Raw genomic sequence first — 22,439 nt, 5'->3', positions numbered from 1 at the left:
TATCATGTGGGAAATTGTCAGATTTTGTGTCAAATGCAACTTTACAAAAAAAATTTTTTTTAATGTTTATTAACAGAGAGAGACCGAGCATGAGCGGGGGAGGGGCAGAGAGAGAGAGAGAGGGAGACATAGAATCCGAAGCAGGCTCCAGGCTCCGAGCCATCAGCACAGAGCCCGACGCGGGGCTCGAACTCACGGACCGTGAGATCATGGCCTGAGCCACCCAGGCGCCCCTCAAACGCAACTTTTGAAACGGTCCGGTGTTTTATTTTTTGAATCACTTCTGTAGACAGGAGGCTTAGATATTGGGGTGAGTCGGAGAGGGAGACCGTGGTGTGAGAGACCTCCTGGTTCTTTGAAATGGTTACGGATACCCAGATGGTTACCTTGGATGGACAACAAGTGAACAGCTTCCAAAGCTAGCTCACAGAGAGGGGGAGAGGGGGAGACACTTTGAAAGGTTAAGAGCATGAGCCTTGGAGTTGGACTTCCAGATCCAGATTCCGCTTTCTCTGTGGGCTAGCAGTATGATCTTGGAGAGTCATTGAGTCTCTCTGTGCCTCAGTGTTTTTTTTTTTTTCCATCTGTGGAATGGGGATTATAGTAATTCCTACCTCGTGGAGTTGGCATGAGGATTAAGAAGGTCAATATATGCCTGGCAATTAGTAAGCATTCAGTAAGCGCTAAATTATCCATTAAGTGTTGGCTGCTATTATTTTTTGAACCTTTTTTTTTTTAACGTTTCTTCATCTTTGAGAGAGAGAGGGGGAGAGCGTGCACAAGTTGGGGAGGGGCAGAGATAGAGGGAGACACAGAATCCAAAGCAGGCTTCAGGCTCTGAGCTGAAGCACAGAGCCCAATGGGGGGCTCGAACTCATGAACCTTGAGATCATGACCTGAGTTGAAGTCGGAGGCTTAACTGAATGAGCCACCCGGACGCCCCGGCTGCTATTATTTTTAATATCCTACAACAGCCCTTCTCAAATGTTTTGGTCTTGGAACCCCTTAGCAATCTTAAAAAGCATCGAGGACTCCAAAGAACTTTGGTTTGCATGGGATGATATATCCCATGTAAATTATATTCAGATATAATAAGATTTACAGTATTGAAATTAAAACAGAACATTTGAAAATATTTATTAATGGATTTTCAACAATAAACCCATTCCTAAATGCTTATAATAACACACACTCCTAAAATGTTTTATGTACCCGTTATGTGAAAATAACTATAATTTCCAAAACACAATATTTAGTTGCAAGAAAGACATTGTTTGTATTTTGGCAAGTCTCTTTAATGTCTGGCTCCATAGGAGACAGATGAATTCTCACACGTCCTTCTGCACTCAGCCTTTTGTGAGATGGTGTTTTGCTTGCCATTTATCAGGAAAATCAGCCTCAGACAAATACGCAGCTAAAAATGGAGGGGTATCAGATGATTTCACCCGTATGTGGAATTTAAGAAACAAAGTAGGTGAACATATGGGAGGGGGGAAAAAAGAAAAGAGAGAGAGAGAAATAAGCCATAAGAGAGTCTTTAAGATAGAGAACAAACTGAGGGGTGACGGAAGGAGGTAGTGGGGGGATGGGCTAGATGGGTGATGGGCATTAAGGAGGGTGCTTGTTATGATGAGCCCTGAGTGTTGTATGTAAGTGATGCATCACTGAATTCTACTCCTGAAACCTATATTGCACTGTATGTTAACTAACTGGAATTTAAATAAAAATTTGAAAAAAAAATGGAGGGGTATTTTAATAACCCTTTCATTTAATTACGGAAGGTTTTCTTGATAGTGTACCAAAACATGAAAAGGGGGTAGTTTCTTGAATGTTCGTTACAATGTGGAATCTGAAATTATATCGATAAAATTTGCGTGCGCTGTTACATTGCAATCTGCTGGTCTGCCATATACTTTGGGGAGGGGCAGAGATAGAGGGAGACACAGAATCCAAAGCAGGACCTTTACCTGTGCTTGATTTTGTAGCCCCATAACGTCGATCGTCTGGAAAATGTTGGTTCACTGAGTTAATGCTTCATGCGTATGCTGACACATTTCATTATTTAATACTAAACAACTCGTCTACGTTAATGTCATCATCTCATGAGAAAAATCCAAGTATCGAGATGTTAAGTTTGCAGTGGGGTCCATATATTCCAACATTCCAATTTTTGCTTAAAATCTCGAATTTTATCACCAGCAGCGTATATTGTCCGTTTTTTTCCCCTTAAGGTTTCAGGCTTACTTTGTTTTCAAGAAAATGTCTACCAAACACCCGAGTCTGAATAATTAGTTTGCCCATTAGTTCTCCTTCCGCGTAAAACGGTTTCTCATGAAAAAAACCCCAGCTAGTTCAGCTTTCTACTCAACCAGTCACCTGATGGGTCTTTTCGTCACGACCACTGTTTTTTGTACGTTCATTTGCAGCGGGTAGAAACTTACCATTTCATCTCAGAGAATCTTAAAAGGGCGTATCTTCAAAGTTGAAACGCATGTCTTCGAAGTTGAGCGTTCATCAAATGGTCATTACAACCACTTTATCATGAACATTCTCAGGTGCAGCTAGATTTTTTTTTTTTTTTTTTTTACTCTGGGTGCGGAGAGGTCAAGAATACAGTGACTGCTGCCTTGATTTGTCTCAGGCACAGGCAGTTTTCCCTACCATCGCTATGGTACCACCAATGCAGATATTACGCAGTGAATGGAGATCCCAGTATTCTTAGGAAAATAGCTTTGGCTTCTCGGACCCCCCCGCAAGAGGCTCAGAGAAGCCCAGGATGCGTGGCTCACGCTTGGTGAACCACACGGCACGATAACATGGGGTAGACATTGGTATTCAGGGTGGACATCGAGTTTTGTCCGTCCCACCTCTGTTCTTTCCTTGCGAGACCCAACTCTCATTTGCCGTGTTCAGCTGGGGCCTCCCATCACAGTATCCGCCCGAGTGTGACCCCGGCCCGTGGTCACAGGACTGGCACGTGAGCCGGGCGGGATGGATCTGTGGCGAAAATGGTTATCACCTCGGACGACCGGTGTCACACTCTAGGGCTGCCACGACATGCCACTTGCCGTCACTGTAGGACTTTGGGCAAGAGAGGGATCCTCTTTTGTCGGGACCGTTTAGCTGGAATGAGGGAAGCCTGGAGCTGACCGTTGCCATCTCTCCTTTTTGCCTACCCCCTACCCCCTCGCTCCCACCCTGCAAGGAGAAAGCCTGTCCACAGCATGCAAGAATAAAGCCCGCACAGAGAGAGGAGCGAAGTCGAAGGATAGGGAGAAAGGGCGAGAGATCTCACCACCTCGCTATGTCCCTGGAGCTCCTGAGGACGGTGCCGCTCGGCCCTTAATTGGTTCCGCGAGCCAATAGGTACCTTTTGGCTTAAAGTGGTTTGAATTCGGTGTCTGACCCTATCAGTAAAGAGCTGTGATTAGCAGTTAGCAGGAGCCAGGAGGCCATTCTTAACTACACGAGTCTTTGGGGTGAAGGAGAATTTCAGAGAATGTCTTCTCCCCGGTGGGTCAGAGCAAAGTATCACGGACTGTGCATGTCTGTGAATGGGTGTACACATTGAATGGGCGGACAACCGCCTCAAGGAGGCACGGCCAAGGGCGCCTGGGTGGCTCAGTCGGTTGAGCGTCCGACTTCAGCTCAGGTCATGATCTCGCGGTTCGTGCGTCCGAGCCCCGCGTCGGGCTCTGTGCCGACGGCTCGGAGCCTGGAGCCTGCTTCCAATTCTGCGTCTCCCTCTCTCTGCCCCTCCCCAGCTCATGCTGTCTCTCTCTGTCTCTCAAAAATAAATAAACATTAAAAAGAAAAAATCAAAGAGGCATGGCCAGACAGGAGGGACAGAGATCTCGTATCCTGAGTCTCCACGTAGGCCTGAGCATGGCTTCCCTGCAGGTGTGGGAGATGGGAAGAAACACCATTCCTGCTGTCCCCAGGAAGCCCCGTGCAGCTCCAGGAAGAGGCAGCTCATGCTCTGGTTGTGACTCACGCTGTGGCAACTGGATGATGAATTCCGAAACCATCCACCCGAGTCTAAACACTCCCGGGTGGCGAAAGGGCAGGTGCATGGGCCACAGCAGTGGTCGTACCAGCCACCTGGTCAGAACTGATACTCGGTTTCAGGGACAGACAGTCGTCTTTGTCCCAGGTCTGTTCACAATCCCATGCAGGTTTTGAATGGCTCATATATAGCACGGATTCCTGCATCACTCCAAGTTCTTGGTTGCAGACCACCGAAATGAATTCCAGCTACTGAAGCAGACCGGGTACTGAATGGAAGGTCACCTGGTAGTTCCCAGAATCAATGCAAAGTATCAGGGAAATGGCTGGAAATCGGGCAGGAAGGAAGAGAAGGTATAGCCAGCGTCTCGCCCTGGACTATCCCTCCTACCATTGTCATAGGTCATCTGCCATCACTCAGAGGCTCTTAACTTTATGGCCATAGGAAATAATCTCCGACATGCCTCTCTGTGTCACTCTTCCCTAGAGTCAGACTTCTGGGGGAAGCGCTGGGCCCAAGTCCTGTGCACATGCCTGATCTGCTGGGGAAGGAGGAGAGAAGTAAATATCTAGTCCCCACTGGATCCCCACTCCCCACTCCCCCCCCCCGCCCCCCACCGGGGAGAACTCCCACAACGTGCAGAGGTCTACCTCGGTGGATGCCTGCTTTCTTCCAGAGCTAACTTTAATTTATATTTGACAAAATAAAATCTAGGTGATTATCAGAAAGAGGGGGGATGCTAGTCATAAAAAGGAAAAAAAAAAAAAAAACCCAGTGATGCCAGTTATAACTCTTGACTTTAGAGAAGGGAAAAACGAATGATTCAGGAGGATCATGATTTGTCCAAAGTTATAGAATTTGGGGCCTGACAGAGTCTGGACCTCAAGTTCTTGACTGCGAGTCTAGGGCTCTTTCCTCTCCAATCTTCTATCTTGCGTGAGCATGGAAGGATCCAGAGAGCTCTCATCTGGGTCGGAGTTTGTATTGGTGTATTAAGGCTGCCAGGCAAAACACCACAGACCGGGTGGCTGAACCCACAGAAATTTATTTTCTCTCAGTTAGGAGGGCCGAAGGTCCCAGAGCAATGTGCTGGCAGGCTTAGTGTCTCCTGAGACCTCTCTCCTTGGCCTGCAGGTGGCTGCATTCTCCCTCTGTCTTCACATGGTTGTCCCTCGTGTGTGCGTATGTCTGGAGTCTCTCTTCTCTTCCAGGTGCGAGCCATATTAGATCAGGGCTCACCCGTATGACCTCATTTAATTACCTCTTCAAAGGCCCTATTTCCAAATGCAGTTACATTATGAGATACTAGGTGTTTGGGCCTCCTCATGTAAATTTGGAGGCAGGGAGACGCCAATTCATCCATAACAGGGCTCCTCTAGAAATTCATAACATCACGGAACCAAGGAGACAGGCATCTACTTCTGTCTGGCCCCTTTCGGTGCAAATGAGCCAATGATGGAGGTAGCCTCTGTCTCCCAAGGTCCCCACAGCCTGAAGCTCCATGGGACCAGCCAGGGAAGCTCCTCACTGCAGGACTGCCCGAGGGAGCCCTACATGTTCAGATTCTATCCAGGCTGATCAGTTGTCCCCTGAATGTGGTGGGACAGGACAGGACCTTCCTTACCCACTACGGCCTGAAGTGGATGACAAGTCAATGGCTCCCTAGCGCACCTAAGAGGGCACGTCCTCCCTTGAGCTGGGAAGTCCCGCTCACACAATTGATTTCTAGTTTTAGACTTTCAGGCATTGACAAAACAGAGAAGGAGTATGCTTCAGGAAGAACCATTATGGTGGTGATGAGTGTGTGTGTGTGTGTGTGTGTGTATGTGTGTGTGTGCGTGCACACGTGCCTATGCTTCTGCACGCATGTGACTGGGGGGGGGGGGGCTGCCAACTTAGGCTCCTGAAAAATTTCCCCCAAGAGGTTGTAGGCATCCATGGACATGACTGAAGAGGGATCCTAGTTTTCTACAGGTCACGAGACAAATGGATAGAATGTTCTTGCAAAGGCTTCAGTGGCTCTGTAAACTCTACTCGGCCAGCAAGCCTGTGACCGATTCACCCTTTCAGTCCACATGCGCAATGCTGTGTAGACTAGCTGACATTCTCCTACTATGCAGCCATTTTTGGTGTCTCCCCGAGTGTCCCCCCTCCCACACGTTTTGTCTTTCCCCTTCCTCCTCTCACTCCACATCTCGGTGCACAGTCCAATGTCCTGGATATGGAAGGTACATCTATTCAAAAACGGATAATTGAAGGAAAGGTAGCATGGTGTGCCCAGAGCCAGGTTATCAAATCCTGGACCCCATAGACCGGAAAGGATATCTATGGAAAAAAAATCAGCAGAAAATATATGGGTCTAAAATCAGTGATTCTCAACCTTAAGTGGTTTTTGCCTCCAGAGGACAGTTGATAATATCTGGAGACATCTTTAGCTGTCACACTGGTGGGGGGGAGGGGGGAGTGCCACTGGCATCTGGAGGGTGGAGGCCAGGGATGCTGCTAAACATCTTGCAATGCACAGACAGGCTCCCATAAGGAAGAATTCTTTGGCCCAAAATGTTAATAGTGGAGAGGTCGAGGAACTGATCTCAGTGAAGGTGGAAAGAGGTCTCCCATTTGGACTTCAGTGACTCCCAGCACCTGGGCGGTGCTCACAGAGGGGAGCTGTTACTGATTCTCTGAATGACGGACTTCGGGGAGTCCTGGAAATGTTTGCCCCTGTGTGCTCTCTCCAGCCTTGGCGATAGATTCAGGTCCGAGCCTGTCTGTGAGTGGTCACTTCTTGCATTCAGTAAATTATTCAGCACCAACTATGCCTTAGGCACAGCTATAGGCATGACAAGTAACAACAACAACTACAACAACATTAGTTAACATTTATTGAAACTTGGCAGACATTGTGCTTAGCATTTTCTGTGAATTCTATTTTTTAATATTGCACAACAACCCTGCGAAGGAACTATTACTGTGATCCCCATTTACAGAAGAAGAGATTGAGGTTTAGGAAGGACTGGTGGCTTGCCCGAGGTTACCCAGCTTGTAAGGAAACGGTGGAGACGCATTGCGAAGTCATGCCCTTGGATTCTAGGGTCCACACTCCTAGCCATTAAACTGCTCAGAGGAAAGAAAGCAGCTGTCCCCGAAATAGGTAGAATCCAGCGGCGTCTGTATGTGGATCAGCCACCCTAGGTGGAAATTGCCAGGACATTTCGTCCTAACCCAGCTTGGTTTGAATTTCGTAATTTGACTTGCAAGCCCCAACTTCCAGCGCAAAACACTGTGCGCTCAAAGACTGGGTTCTGTGTCCCTAGATGAGAAGTTCCGGTTTCTGGTAGCCCGGGAGGTCGGTCGGCGCGCGCCTCGTCCTCTTCCCAAACCACGGGTGGCCTCGGTCCCGGTCGAGGCAGGGTGAATGAAGAGCGTTTGCACCGAAGCGTGTTGGCGCTCACCAGCCCGTCGCGGCTCCTGCAGGCGGCGGCTGGCCGCCGCGAGCTCTTGCGCGCCGCCTCCGAGCTCCCCAGCGCCGCGCTCCTGCCACCGCCTTGGTAACCCCGCTGCGGCGACGGCGGCAAGGACGCGGCGTCTTCTCCCATCGCTCTTCCGGACAGCGCACCAGAAAGCGCAAAGGCCGCTGCTCTTCTGGCAGCAGGACAGAGGGATAAAGCCTCGGATGGGCAAAGCTGAGAGGAAGCAAGGCACGCTCCTTGGAGAACTGGACCCGCCCGGACCCGGCCGGCGGCGCTGGCTCTGCAGCTTTTGTGAGCAGCTGGGAACAAGAGGGACGTTCGCCTCCGGTGACAAAACTGAAGCGCTTGGGATAGGGAGTACGCCTGAGGTTGGGGGGCCGGTGGCCAGCCTCTTCACATTCCTCCAAGTTCCATTTCCATCTTCTTCTAGAGCCACCGCCCCATCCTCAACCCAGGCCCCGTCTCCCCTTTCTGATCTCGAGGTCTGTCACTGAAAACTGGAGACAGCCTGTCCTGGGGCACCGGGCCACCCCCCTCCTGGAACCCAGGGAAGGAGCTGGTTCAAAGCCAGCCCTTCACATTCACCGTGGACCTGTTTCCTAAAGGCCATTGCTCCCCCTGGGTGCCCCAAACCACAGTCAAAGGCAGAACCGGTGGGTTGCTGGTAGCTAAAGGATGTGAAACTTCACTCACCCACGGGTTCTTGGAGGAGCGTGTCCGCCAAAAAACTCACAAAACGTCAGGATCATTGATAATAAAACATTAGTTGGGATCCAATTCGTGTATGCTTCAAAGTGCGGTGGCTTCCTTTATATATTGGTACAATGCCCCCTCCTGGGAGGCGGACAACTGGTCCCCGGTGTGAGACTGGAGCTCAGACTGAGGAAGACGGAGGGGGAACCAGGGAGCAAGCAGAGAATCAGACCGACTCTCATCTGTCTCCGGCACAACCCAGGCGTCTTGATCCGGGAAGAACCAGGAATGCCCTATCGTGGGAAGCCAGATGGCACACGCCTTTATTCTAGGAGAGCCGGAGAGAGAGCCTGTCCTCAGCTTGACTGAAGGAAAAGACCAAAGGTTTTAAACATGAACCCTGCCTGTGCCTAAAAACCACAACTGAAGCCTCTTTCTCATGAAAAAGGCGAGTGTTTGCTTTGCCTAGACATTGGAAGTCCCGCGCTCCCCAGAGTGTGCGTATGGGTGTGTGTGTGGGGGGGGGGGGGTGTTGGCAGGGAGCCGTCTGGCAGGAAAAGAAGTGGCCCAGTTTTCCAGGAGGCAGAATAGGAGTCTTCTGAGGGTCGTGAGAACCCAGATCCTCTGTCTCCCATGTCCCATTGCCGGAGCAGCAGAAATACTCCACTCTGGGGCTGTGCCCTCTCTGCCTGGACAGAAACCCCAGCGCGTCCTTCTTGTCCACGTAACGCACAAAGACCCTGCATGTCTCCCCAAGGAGGGTTGGGGTGTTGACTCTAAGTCGTAGTGAGCTGTGGGGGGTGTAACAAGAACGGGCGAGGACATAGGTGCCGGACCCTAGCCGGGACTTGGATGCTCTGCGTCCTCGGAATCTCGGACGCACAGTCTGATAGAATTTGCCTCAAAGCAAAGCAAGGGGGCTGTTCTGAGAGAAGGCCTCACCAGCCTGGTGGGCATTTGTCCCTAACAAATATGGTAGATAAAAAGCAATTGATAAACATTATCAGTCAGGGCGCAGCGAAGGAAGGACAGAGTTCTGCTCTCGAGAGAGAGTTGGTGGCTGCCCTCGGGGATGGTGGTGGGGACCACCAGAGAGCGCTGCTGGGGGGCCAGATCCAGGGCAGGAAGGGAGCCTTGGGGGGCGGGGGAGGGTCCGGACTAGAGGCACAGCGGGGGTGGGGGGGTGGGGTGGGGTGGGGGGAGTGCTTTCCTTCCTTCCTTCAGACATGGAGCCAGTGCACTTTGGCCAGAGCCCGACCAGAGACTAGGGAGTGTACGGGCCAGGGGACCCAGAAGGCAGAGTCCTCGCCAGCTTAGGGTGCAGAGAGGGACTGGTGGACCAGCGAGGACAGGACCTCGGACCCGTCATCCCATCCCCGCCCTGACCCAGCTGGAAGTCTCAACCCAGGTGGGTGCCTGTCCAGTCCAGAGCAAGGCCTGGGGTCCAGAGCCACGTGGAGTTCTAAGAAAAAAAAAAGTTTATTTAAAATTTTGTACATAAATAAATAAATAAATATCTTCTGGTATTACAGAGACCGTACAACGACAAGCTAGACCAGGGCAGGGCAGGCGTCTGGGGTCTGGGGAAGAGGGGGTCTCCAGAGGCCCAGAGCCCCGGGACCTATTTGGGGGAATGCAGAGCATCTCCAAAAAAAATGTGAGTGGGTTTCCCCGACCCAGAGGCCACGGGGGGGAAATTTCTCTCGTGGGAGGGGAGCTGCAGTGCCAGCGAGGCTTGATTCAGGGGCAAACGGGCCCACTGACCATGGAGTAGGCCCCACGAGGAACGGGGCGGGGGTGGGGACGGAAAGGAAAAGAAAACCAGTAACAACAAGAGTTCATAAATGTGTGTGTGTGTGTGTGGGGGGGTGGTCGTGGATAAACTACCGCAGTGAACAAGTGGGTATGGAGAGAAAGAAGTAAAAAGGGCGGGGTGGGGGTGGCCAGCGGTTGTCGAGGAGTGAGAGGTCCAGCCTGACCCAGGGTGGAGGGGAGTAGAGGAAGCGAGAAAGCCTGAGCCAGTCCAGAGAGGTCGCGCGGGGAGGCGCCAGCGGCCAGCAAGGCGCAGGGCCGGCCGGCATGCCCGCGGGGCCCGCTGTGCTGCAGGGCTGAGAAAGACTCCAGCGCTGGCAGGATTCACAGCTTGGCGTTCGCTTTGGAGGGCCGCCGGCCCTGGGGTGGGGATACCAGCGTCAGGTCTCTGCCAGGCTCTTGTCGCTGCCCAGGGTCACCCCCCCCCCCCCCCCCCCCGCAAACCCTTGCCAAACCCGTGCGTGGCCGCGGCTTGGCAGCGGGTGCCTGGGAACCGGTACTTCGTCCCAGGGCCAGTCTTTGAGACTCGGGGAGGGCCTGGGCTGGGCGACCTGGGCAGGCGTGCGCCTAGGGAGTGACCGTGAGATCCCGGTCGTCTTTCCCCGAAGAGGACGGAGACATGGGCAATTCGTCGTCATCCTCGGAGCACTTGGCTGAGGACAGCGACGCGCATTTGCAGCTTTGCGGCGCGCCGGGGCCGGCACCCGCGCTCCCGCCGCCTCCGCGGTGGTTGCTGCCTTTGCCCTCCTTCTTGTGCTTCACCCGGCGGTTCTGGAACCATATCTTCACCTGCTTCTCGGACAGATTCAGGTAGGTCGCGATCTCAATGCGGCGTAGGCGGGACAGGTACATGTTGGAGGCGAACTCGCGCTCCAGCTCTAGCAGCTGCGTGCTGGTGAACGCGGTGCGCATCCTCTTGCTGCTGGGTAGCTGGTTGGAGCTGCTGTCTGAAGGGGGTGGGGTGCAGAGAGGGAAGCGATCAGACTCCTGCGTTGAGGGCCCGATCCTCCGGTAGGCGCCCAGTAGAATCCCGGGGCTTCGGTCTCTCACCCACCTCTTGGCCCCAAACGAGATGCACAGCAGCGTTACCGCGGGCGCCTCCTTGCTGAGCGGCGGGACCCTGGTACTCCCAGAGTCACACAGCCTCGGCACTACTTTATGGGGCGCCCTGAACCTTAGCCCCCGCTCCCTCCTGCGCGTCCCCTCCGAGACCCGGACCTTCTGCCCTCACCCTCCCTCCTGGGTCCTGTCCCAACCCTCCAGAGGCACACGACCCTGATTGCACCCCCCCCCCCACCCACCAGGGTCCCAGCGTGACTCTCCTCGTCTCCAGAACGCCCAGGGACCCTCCTCTCCTATCCCTGGCTCGCCAACTGTCATCGAGTCCCCTATGCCCTGTCCCCCTGCGCAGCGTTCCGGCTTACCCACGGAGATGCAGTGGAACTGCCTGGGGTCGGGAAGTGGATAGGAGGTCTGGTAGAGCGCGGCGGCGGCGGCGGCGGCGGCGGGGCCGTGAGCGACCCCGGGCGACACGGCCGAGTGCTGGCGGCCTAGGGGCGCGTGGCAGTACTGCGAGCCGAAGGGCGGGAAGGACGCCTTGAGCAGAGGCAGCGCGGGCGGCCCCGGAGGCCCGTGCAGCTGCGAGGCGGTGACGCAAAGCGGGCACACGCACAGCAGCCCAGCTTTGCGCGCGTGGCAGGCGCCGGGCGAGAGGCCGTGCAGGGCGTGCGGCGGGGGCACGGCGTAGGGAAAGAGCGGCGGCGGGCTGCCCTCCGGAGCTTTCTTCTCGCCCGCCTCGCGCAGCACCAGCGAGTCCACCAGGAAGGAGCGCGGCATGGCCCCGGTGCGCGGTCGCCCCGCCGCCAGCCGGCTCGCTGCGCCCCGCGGACTCCGCGGCTCCCCGCGCCCTTCCCCGGGCAGCGGCCGCGCGCTGTTGCCGGGTCGCGGGAGGCTGGAGGCGCCGCCGAGGCCGAGGCTGAAGCCGCCGCCGCCGCCGCCGCCGCCGCCGCCGCCGCCGCCGCCCGAGGAGCTCGGGGTGCTGGCCAGCACTAGTGGTGCTGAAAGGCGCCGGCGGCGCCGCTTAAATAGGACTATTGCCATGTGATGGGCTACGCCAGGAGCGGCCGGGGCCTCTCAATAGGGTTTTTTGTGCCTTTTCTCTTGGCATTCACTCTGCACGCTTCCTCATTATTTCACTTGTTAACTAAATGAACTGCATAATGTACTCTATTCTTGTCAACCCCACCCACGCCGTAACAGGCGCCCTCGCCCCCTCCTCTCCCTTTTGCGGGTTTATTTTCTCATTCTCCCGCGATTTAATATTCTTTTCTTTCTCTTTATTCCTTACTCCCCTTTGGCTTTGCACTGGCGATCGGCAGGTTTATCTTATTGATTTTGTACCCCCACTGTCTCACTTCCACAGATTCCCATGGGCGCACACCCCATCTCCCTGCGCATTCCGTCTCCATCCCCTTCCTTCTCTCATCTACCCCTGCTCCCCAAGATCATGCTCCCTCCACTCAGTTTGCTCAGTTCCGCGTGGTGCACCCCGCGGGTGTCCCTACACCCGGTGTCTGATTTCCACCTGTGGAATCCCTTCCCCTCTCCCTGAGGGGGGGGACCCGGGGCTCTGGCAGCCGAGAGGCACTGCTGGAGAGAGAGAAAAAAGGGGGCTCGGTGTTCCTTATCCAGCGCTAGTCCCAAGGCTGTCTTTCTGTTTTAAGTTTCTCCAAGTCTTAACTCTGATGCTGCCCTTAACGCCCAGTCTTTGTTCGGTAGATGTTGGTCAGCCATTCTCTTCCTTTGGACGGCAGCGCTGTGGATGTCAAGTGGAGAATAGCCTCTGAGAGTCTGGGACAGGGACAGGGAACGGGGAATGGAAGCCTACACTGCGAAGATCGAGATCTCGCACCCCAGCAGAAGAGGCGAGTGGAGATGCTCTGCTGGGCGTAGATCTTTCCTGCGCTCTCTCCACTCGCCCACACTCCCATAGACGCGCGGGTGCGCTCGGAAATCAGTGCTTTCCTGAAGTTTGCCCCACAGGAGCGGGGCGAAGGGCAGTTGTACTCCCAGCTTCTGCTGCTTCTGCCCGACCCGACCGACCTCCCCTGTCCCCAGGACCTTCTCCTGCCGCGTCGCTCTCTTCTTTCTGGCCATACAATGGTTAAACAACTTCAAACGCCTGGCGCTGTGTACACAGCTTCAGCCTTTTAAATAGTCCCCGGACTCAAAGCTGCTTCGCCAAGGAACTTTTTCCATACAATGGGAAATTAGCATAAATATTTCGAATTTGCAGCCCCGGACTTTTCACCGAAGTCGGTTACTTTCGATTTTATTGGAACCAAATCGCCGCAGTCACCTGCTCAGGGCTCTGAATGGAATTGTGAGAAATAAAGGGGGAAGCTTTTCCGCGGCGGGGGTGGGGGGTGAGGGGTGGGGGGTGGGTGGTGGAAATCAGTGCTCGGGAGCAAGACTGCCCCAGATTGAAGCATTTACATGGTTTTTCATCATTGGTGACATCTTTACGATAACAATAGCAACAAATTATAACTGATTAAAAAGCAAAGGGACTTTGTGCGAAAACAACCGATTCCATAACAAGGAGAGGGGCAATGGGGGAAAATAGCCTGGACGAAGCTTTTAGCACGTCTTTTAGCAGGAGGAGTAGGGCTGAAGGCTTCCTTGATTGTTTGGCATGGGGGGTGGACAGGAGACCAATGCTGACCCCAAGGCCAGGGTCTCCTCTCCAAGGCTCCCCGCCTAAGGGTGGTGCTTGCAAACTAGCCAGAGTGCATTAGTGCAGCCTAATGTCAGTCCTAATTGCTCTCTGGGTAATTTGTGCTAGCTTGGACCGCTGAGAGTGAGCCGAGAGCGGGGAACAGGGCCGGAGAGGCACCCCTCTCCCGGGCAGTGGCGGGCGGGAGAGGCGCGGGGTGCGGGCGGGGCTCTGCGGGGTGAAAGGGGCGGCCGCTGAACCCCGGAGCCTGGAGCCGCGAAAGGGGGGTGCAGAGATCTCTTGGGAACTGCAGCCCGCGCCCGGGGAGGAAGGGGTTAAGAGCCCCTGAATGCGAGCAAGGCCAAAGCTACTGGGAAAGAATATCTAGGGGGGAAAAATAACCAGTTTTTTTTTTTTTTTTTCCCCTCCAGCCTCTGGACCTTATTGAATGTCATTGAAGAAAGTTTTGAATGCCAGATAAAGAGAGGCGAATTAAAGTGTGTGACAGCGGAGGATAAGCAAACACAAAGAGAACTCTGTCACACTTTGGGGCAAAATCCGTGGGCTTTTTACCAAGTCTCTTCGCTATGATTGAATTAAGTAATAGGAAAACATTTTCTTTCAGTTTAGAGCCATTAGACAAAAACTTCAAAGCGAATAACACTTTTTAATGTGCGGCCCACAATGGATCGGGTTTTGTGCTGAAATGTTTAAATGGTTTGTTGTGCAACTCGGCGCGGGAGAGACCCGGGCCCAAGCAAAATAGCATCCCCGAGAGTGTTTTCGGGAGGCCTGGAAAGAACGCACACTTAATCCGCCATCGCTAAACCCGGCGGGCTGCGGCCGGAAAGGGGGCTCCAGCTCGACAGTCCGGGGCCGCGGGGCGCGCCCCAGGAGTTGGGCGATTTCAGGAAAGTGCGGTGCCCACGGAGGAGAAGGCCGGGCAGGAGCCGGGGCGCGCGGGCCGTGGGGATTCCGGTGCCGCCCGGCGAGGGGCGCGAGCTCGCTCGGGGGGCCAGTGCCGCTCAGCCCCGCGGCCTAGCGCGGCCGCCTGGTTTCCGGCCGCTGCCCTCGCACCTCGGGGGACCGCTCCCCGGGGGACACTCTGGCTGCCGAGCTGCTTTCCAGTTCGACGCGCCTTCCGGGGCTGGCTTCAGCTGGGTTTGAACTTTACTCACCCGAGCGAACGAACGAACGCCTCCTTGGGCGGGGCGGGGTGGGAGGAGGCGGTGGGATTAGCCTGACAGCCCAAGAGAGAGGGGCCCCGGGGAGCCCCTCGGCCTGGAGGGCCCTGCTCTGCCCCCAGAGCCGGTTTTCAAGTGTCCATCACGGACAGTTCAACATGGAATGATTTCTGTGGTCCCGCTCTTTTCTTCTCTTTCACACCGCCTCCTTTCCTGTTGGTGGAGAGAGCTGGCCGTTTTTCTCCTGGAAATGCATCTCTGAGATATTCGCAGCAGACACATCCCCGCAAAAACTGCAGAAATGGGGAGGGGGGTTGAGGGCTCCTTGCTCCTTTCCGTCTTCAAATGTCACTTTTCTTTAAAGGGAGGTCAGCGCCCCTACGAAAAAACACCACTTCTTCCTCCCCACGTTCCCCAGTCAGATTCCTTGTTTGATAAATGCCTTCTAGCTTTCTGTGTCTTCCACTCATGTGTTTTTCTGTCTCGGTCCCTCCTACCCCCACACTGAAATACCTGCCCCACTGGGGATCAGCATGTTTGTCTATCTTGTGCATTACTGTATCCGAACTCAGAGAAGTTTCTGGCACATAGTAGGGGCTCAGTATATATTTGCTGGATAAATAAATGAATCCTGAGGTATGACTCAGGAGGTGGCACGGATAAGAGGGCTTTGTGGTTTACCTGCTTAATACACCGAGGCACTAAAGGGTATGCCGTGGAGCAACTTACTTGCAGGAACTGTCTGACTCTTCTGTGGCCATCAGGCCCTCCGCATGCCTGAGTCATCACGGGGGAGGGGGGGCGGGGAGGGCCCAATATGTTCAAGTGAATGGCAGATCTGTAGGTACCCAGCCCCCCCCAGGAGTTTCTCCCATTCCTTGTTCCTTCGGAGAGGCAAGATGGCCCCATTCAAGGCAGTTTGGGGTACTGCTTTGCAGGGGTTGGATGGACCAATACAGGGGTTGGATGAACCTATTGGTAGGTCAAGGCTAGGGTTCATCATCTAGGTCTTTTCATCGTTTGCTGGAGATGGGGATGGTTAGAAAGAGAGGCAATGTGGTATATGCCCTGGAATTATCAGCGACCATTTCTGCTTTTTCTGGGTTGAGGCAATGAAGGGGGGAATTCTCCTTGCAAAGAAAAGGATTGTTCCCCTGAGCAGGCCAGTACTGACTCAGGCAACTGTCCCAGGAGAGAGCAGTCTGTTCACTCGGGCAAGGGGGCGGGACAGCGCCTGGTCTGCCAGGGCATAGTGAATGTACCCGGGAGCCAGGACTGGAGGAGGGCGGAGAGGGAGAAGTGCCTAGACATGCGTGTGAGTGGTACTGGAGGTTAAGGTGCAAAGGGCCCTGCTAACAGGTTTGAGCTTGATCCTACTCAGAGATTTTTAAAAAACGTTTCTCTGTTTTGAGAGAGAGAGAGAGAAAGACAGAGCACAAGTGGGGGAGGGGCAGAGAGAGAGGGAGACCTAGAATCTGAAGCAGGCTGCAGGCTCTGTCAGCACAGAACCCAACGCAGGGCTTGAGCTCGAGAACCGAGAGATCACGACCTGAGCCAAAGTTGGACGTTTAACCGACTGAGCCACCCAGGTGCCCCTATTCAGAGATTTTAAGCCAAGGAACTTAAGAAATGTTACTGGAAGCAGTAGGAAGTCTTATAGATGGGGCCAGAGAGGGGGCCAGAGCAGGATCCAACGGAGAGTTGGCTTGCAAATGACCAATTTACTGAATTATTGAATGAACAAAGGTAGGGAAACAGGCAAAGAGAAAATTAGTTCAAGTGATGGAGAATGACCACCTGAGAGCTAGAGAGGAGACAGGAAGATAAGAAAAGAGAAATCTTTGGGAGAATTTGAAGAGAATCTTTGGGGAAATTGGTGAGACCAATTAGGGGTGTGTGTGTGTGTGTGTGTGTGTGTGTGCGTGTGTGTGTGTGTGTGTGTGTGTGCTGGAGGGGAAGGGCATGAAAGACAGAGGGCACCAAACACATGGATGAATGCTTGGGTTGCTTGTTTGAGGGAATAAATGGTAGTGATACCAAATGCAGAGACAGGGACCTCAAGAGCAGGACCCACTTTTGCTTGGGGAGGTACAACATTACCTCTATGTTTGGGAAGTGTTGCATTTAATTTTGTTTTTCAAAGTAAACTCTGCCCTCAAGGTAGGGCTTGAACTTAGGACCCTGAGATCAAGAGTCCCACACTCTACCACCTGAACCAGCCAGGCAGCCATGATGTGTTGCATTTTAATCCTTAGCCTCAGAGCATTCTGCTGATGTCCCAGGATGAAAATGTGGTTCTAAAGTTGAGTAGAGAGATGAGGGATGGAAAGAGAGATTTGGAACTTATGTATGCAAACACGGTAGCTTTAGTCTTAGGATGGATGAGCTTGGGGCTGGGGAGTGTAAAGAAAAACCAGGATTATAGATGTATCCCTGGAAACAAACATTTTTGAAGAGGTAAGTGGAGGGGGGTGGTCCTTGCAAGTCAGAGAGGCGTTTTCTGTATCTATCTTGGATCATTAAATGATCTTTAAGATAGAAACTTCATCCTGGGAATAGTAGAGCAGAAAGATGGGAGGAGCCTGGGTCCCTGAAGGTCAAGGAGCTGCCTACGTATTTTATGTGAGTGAAAGATAAATATTTATCATTTTTATTATTTGAATTTTCTATTACATGCAGCTGTATCTAATCATAACTAGTGTGGTCTCCAACCCCTGATCCATCCAGATAATAAGAATCAAGTCAAATGAAGGAACCAGTGGTAATCATGTCATAGCCTCTGGGACATCCTCCTGTCCTCTCCCATCTAGATTACAAACTTTTAAGGGCAGGGATAAATACTTATTTATACTGGTGTCACCAAAATTTCTCATGGCTTTTGGCACATTGGACATTGTATATGTTTAATACATTAAAATTTTTTTAAAACATTTATTTATTATTGAAAGACAGAGAGAGACAGAGCATGAGTGGGGGAGGGGCAGAGAGAGAGGGAGACACAGAATCCGAAGCAGGCTCCAGGCTCTGAGCCATCAGCACAGAGCCCGACGCGGGGCTCGAACTCACAAACCGCGAGATCATGACCTGAGCCGAAGTCGGACGCTTAACCGACTGAATCACCTAGGCGCCCCCGTTTAATACATTTTTTAATGTTGGCACTCATGGCGATAAGAATGATTTGTCCTTGCTTTGTACCTATTCACCGCATTCTAGGTGCATCTTGGTGAGCATCACAAGATTTCATGAGTTCTCAGCGCTTTAGCTTTCTATAGTAAAAGTGGAATGATCACCCCTCCCTTGAAAGGATTAAAAATGATGTACCTGTAACCCGAATATTATGGCTTTCTGGTGAGCGGGTGCAGGGGAAGGCAATTAATATCAATAACCTAGACTTCTGTTTGAATCTTGCAGGACCTCTGGCCTCACTTTTGAGATGCCTCCCTTTCTATCTCGTTTTCTGGAAGTCCTTCATGGGCTCACATGCTTACAAGTGCCCCCAAGTGCCCACAGGCCAGTCTGTGAGCTGGCACCGACCTTGACACCCACCGTGTACTTGCCCTCCAGGGAGTTTTCTCCTCAGTCCGTGTGCTCAGCCTGGGACAGATCTCTGCTCCTTCCACATCTTGTCCCGGGACCACTGTTCATTCCTTAAGTATTGGTAAAGCACTTGGCACGCTGTCTGAGACAGAGCATGCCCTCAGTAAATGCGAGCTGTGTGTATTCTTTCCTGGGTGGTGGGATGCAGGAATGTGGGTGAGGCCTTCTTTTGGCATGGATTGTCCAGCTTAAGTCGTTCACTGCACACCTGTTCCTTTTGTCTTTGACCCTGACATCACTGGAAGCAAAGATGATTTCTACAGGGATGAGGGCGTTCTCTTACTCAGGGACCAAGAAGATGAATGTGTGGAACATCTTAACTGAGGATGTCAGTAGGAAGTGTTGATAGATCTAAAGAACAAAACATGGTGGGTTTGAAACAGAACCAGTCTCCTCTAAAGAGTTTTCCAGCCGATGAGCGAACCCCTGACCTTTAAGCCCGGCCTTTAGAATTAGTACCTGTTTCCGCCTTATGGATGACAGTGCCTCTCATGAGGCTGGTCTGAGTTGTCTGGCGAGGTGCCTATCGGGAAACTTGTTTTTGAGTCCTGCCAGTGTAAATGTTCTGTCTCGTCTTTCTTGCTCTGCAGTAGGAGCCTGCAGCTCAATGATCAGCCAGGTGGCAGCATAAAGCAATAAACCCGCGGACAGGGGAGACCTCGGTGGCCGCTCAGTCCTCTCAACACATGTTCCCCCTTCCCCATTGCTACCAGAGCAAACCTCGGACACATCCCAACTTCTCATGGGGCACATCTGCTCTCAACTTCTCGTTCTCTGAAAGCCTTTGGCTCAAAAACGTCCCCCAAAGCAAAAACAAGCCGCTGGAAGAGAGAGAGCAGAGAACTTGTGTAAGGCTGAAATTCTGTGGTATGCCATAGAGAGCGGAGCAGATTGGTTTTAAGAGTCCTGTGGAGTCCTGTGGTCATCACTCTCATTTCCACGTCCACTCACATAGCCCCAGTTTTGTTCAGCCAAGTATTTGGGTTAGCGGTTTCACAGAGCCACAATGAGCGGGTGATTGATGATGGCCGCGTCCTCATTACATTGTGGATGATAGGAAGGGGCAAGAGGAAGAGCGGGGTTCTCAGAGAAGGCAGCTGTCAAGACACCTCAATTCGTGTGGGAGCTGCTTTGGGATTTTCTTAGTGATGCCCTTAACCCTGGCAGGAGGTTGAGTATTTCTCCCCCTGGTACTGAGAAGAGTAGAGGCATAGAGAAGCCAATGGATCACCATGTCTTGAGGTCACGTACGGTTCCAAAGATTACGTCCTCGCCATTTGGTTAGTTCTCCTCATCTTCGAAAGAACCCTGGTTTTTTTTTTTTTTTTTTTTTGTAGTTTTATGGTTTTATTAACACAAATACGACACGCACACAAGCTGTCTATTCTCTTTCTTCGCTGCGCGGCTGGCATTGGGATTTGTGACGCTGATGGCCGGCTGGGCCGCTCTTTCCACACGGGCTTTGTGGTTCTTGTTGGAGACACCGTGAGAAATCTCTGCACAGTAAGATCCGTTGGGCATGGGCAGCACTCCAAGCTCCTTGATGCTGTGGACTAGGAGCTTCCGGAAGCCACTGGGCGACATGTGCTTTGTTTTCTTGTTGTTCCCCTAACCAACCAAGCTGGGCATCAGGACCTGGCCCTCGAATCTTCTGCGCACCCTATTGTCAGTATCTCTGGGCTTCTCCCAGTTGTGCTTTATTTTGACACATCGGTCGGAATGTGCCGGATGACCTTCTTGGTCCTCTTTTTCACGACCTTGGGCTTCACCAGAGGTCTGAGGGCCGCCATGATGCCGAGTCACAGATGGCCACCACCTCCGCAGGCAGCGCCGAGGAAGAACAGGAACCCTGGTTCTCAATTCCCACAAAGAACATTGCATCTGTCACTAATTGCTTGAGTAATTGTACTTGTAACTGTGCAGATCTCTGTGTCATTTTGGGGCACCGGGTGAATGTCTCCGGTATAGCAGGTCACGCAAAAAGGGAAGCAAATTAAACAGAATCCACGGGGGATTGTTTATTAGCGGATCTGCTCTGAGTAGACCCTGTGCTTCAGAGAGAAGTCCTATTTCCAGCTAACGATGTAGAATTAGTGAATAAACCGAATTCCTAAGAAAAGTCACTTTCTTTTACTTCTCCAGCTATGAAGTATAAGGCTAATCCCATGGAGACGTTCATAACAAACCTTAGAGCGCCTCTTAGCTGGCTCTAGTCTAGGACGGCAGGAAGAGATCACTTCTGTCCTGTCTAGTTTGTATCCTAGATGCAAACACGTCCCTAAGCTTTTGCTACATATTAAAGATTAAAGCATAAATTGGGAACAACCTAGGAGCCTGTCCAGCTTACTATCTTGTCTTAGGACCTCAACCTAAGACATCGTTAAAGGGTCAGGTTCCGAGATTATCCATCTCAACTTTCCAGTGTCTTTTTCTTTATTTGGGTGGAGCTTTCTCTGGAGTTTCTTGATTCTTTGTTGAGCTAGACTTACAGAATGCTATTCAGTATAATCTAATCAATTGGCCGGAATTTAATGCTGTGTGCTAGGCACATGTAGTAACTTATTTAAGCCACACACACACACACACACACACACACACACACACACACACACAGCCTCACAGTAATTAAAATGAATTATAAGTTAGGAATTTCAAATATGTATTTTACTGGTCAGATACCATAGTTGGTGACACTTTCTGGCTAGCAGTCTACATGACTGGGAGTTCTTACACTTGAGGAACATGAGACAGGTACTGTTATTCTTTCTTTTTTTTTTTTTTTTAGTGTTTATTCATTTATTTTGAGAGAGAGAGAGAGCGAGCAGGGGAGGAGCAGAGAGAGAGAGAGAGGGAGAGAGAGAAGCCCAAGCAGGCTCTGAGCTGTCAGCGCAGGGCCTGAGGGAGGGCTCGATCCCACGAGTGAGATCATGACCTGAGCCAAAATCAAGAGTCAGACACTTCACTGACTGAGCCACCCAGGCATGCTGGTACTATTATTATTTCTAATTGACAGATGTGGAAACTGAGGCCTAAGGAAGTAGGCAGAGGCTCAGCCAAAATCTTGGATGGTAGTGGGGGCTATTTCTAAGATGAAGGGAAGAGTGGGTAATAGGGGGAATCGGCAATTTCTGCCACACCTGTTCTAATCCACCGGACAAATATTCATTGTGTCCCTGCTCTGAGCAGGGTTACATAGTTGTTAGGAGCGGAGCCTCCGAAGACATTCTGGCTATGATTTGGGGCAAGTTGCTTGATTCTCTGAACCCCAGTTGCCACTTCTGTGAACTAGGAGGCATAAAAGTGCCTGCTTCATAGAACTGCCGGTGGGGGGGGGGGAGGACTGAGACGAACTAAAAGACCTCCAGATCGTGTGACACTGTGTCTCTGTCACATAGTAAGTACTCAATAAATATTAGCCACTGTCATATGCACGTATCACATGGGCAATTTTATGGGCATCTCAGAACCCAGCCACCTGTATTGTGTAGGAAGGGTGAATGCCTATGCCAGACCCTGCAGAGAACTCTGGGGTGGCACAGGGCAGCCCAGAGGGGTAGACATGTCACAAGGTGGTTCTGAGAGATGGCCTTCCAGAAGTTACTTCATAGGACTGGGATGAGTATTCTGGGTCACCATTGGGAGGGTTAGCTTGTTGGGAGTGAGCTCGTCAGCTAGAACTCCCACTCTAGGAAGAACCCCTAGACCATGACTTAGGCTAAAGACATGGACCTTCCCTTCCCTTCCCTTCCCTTCCCTTCCCTTCCCTTCCCTTCCCTTCCTCCCTTCTCTTCCCTCCTCTCCCCTCCCCTCCCCTTCCCCCTGTGAAGTGCTGAGACAGGTATGAAAGCAGCTTTGTGACTGGGGAACCTTCCACTGAGATCTGGCTTCTCCCTGATCCAGCCAAGGATGTGACCAGCCTGTGAGAGCATCTGAGAAACTCCTCTGTGTCACAGAAAAATTAG

The 22,439-nt window shown here is 52.2% G+C and overlaps 1 protein-coding gene and 1 pseudogene across 1 annotated transcript; both read right to left on the bottom strand.

The window, feature by feature from the left end:
• Positions 1-10,522: 10,522 nt before the first annotated feature.
• GSX1 (GS homeobox 1) lies at positions 10,523-11,920 on the bottom strand. Its single transcript, XM_045477083.1, has 2 exons — positions 11,406-11,920; positions 10,523-10,928 (listed from the first exon to the last, which is right to left on the bottom strand). Exons 1-2 carry the CDS (start codon positions 11,815-11,817, stop codon positions 10,549-10,551), a joined length of 792 nt encoding a protein of 263 aa, XP_045333039.1. The 5' UTR covers positions 11,818-11,920; the 3' UTR covers positions 10,523-10,548.
• A 7,891-nt stretch (positions 11,921-19,811) lies between these two features.
• LOC123597076 lies at positions 19,812-20,267 on the bottom strand (annotated as a pseudogene).
• Between the last annotated feature and the right edge of the window lie 2,172 nt (positions 20,268-22,439).

The sequence above is a fragment of the Leopardus geoffroyi genome, chromosome A1, assembly GCF_018350155.1.
Source record: "Leopardus geoffroyi isolate Oge1 chromosome A1, O.geoffroyi_Oge1_pat1.0, whole genome shotgun sequence".
In the NCBI taxonomy this organism is placed as follows: domain Eukaryota; kingdom Metazoa; phylum Chordata; class Mammalia; order Carnivora; family Felidae; genus Leopardus; species Leopardus geoffroyi.
This window is presented reverse-complemented; position numbering and strand designations above follow the sequence as displayed.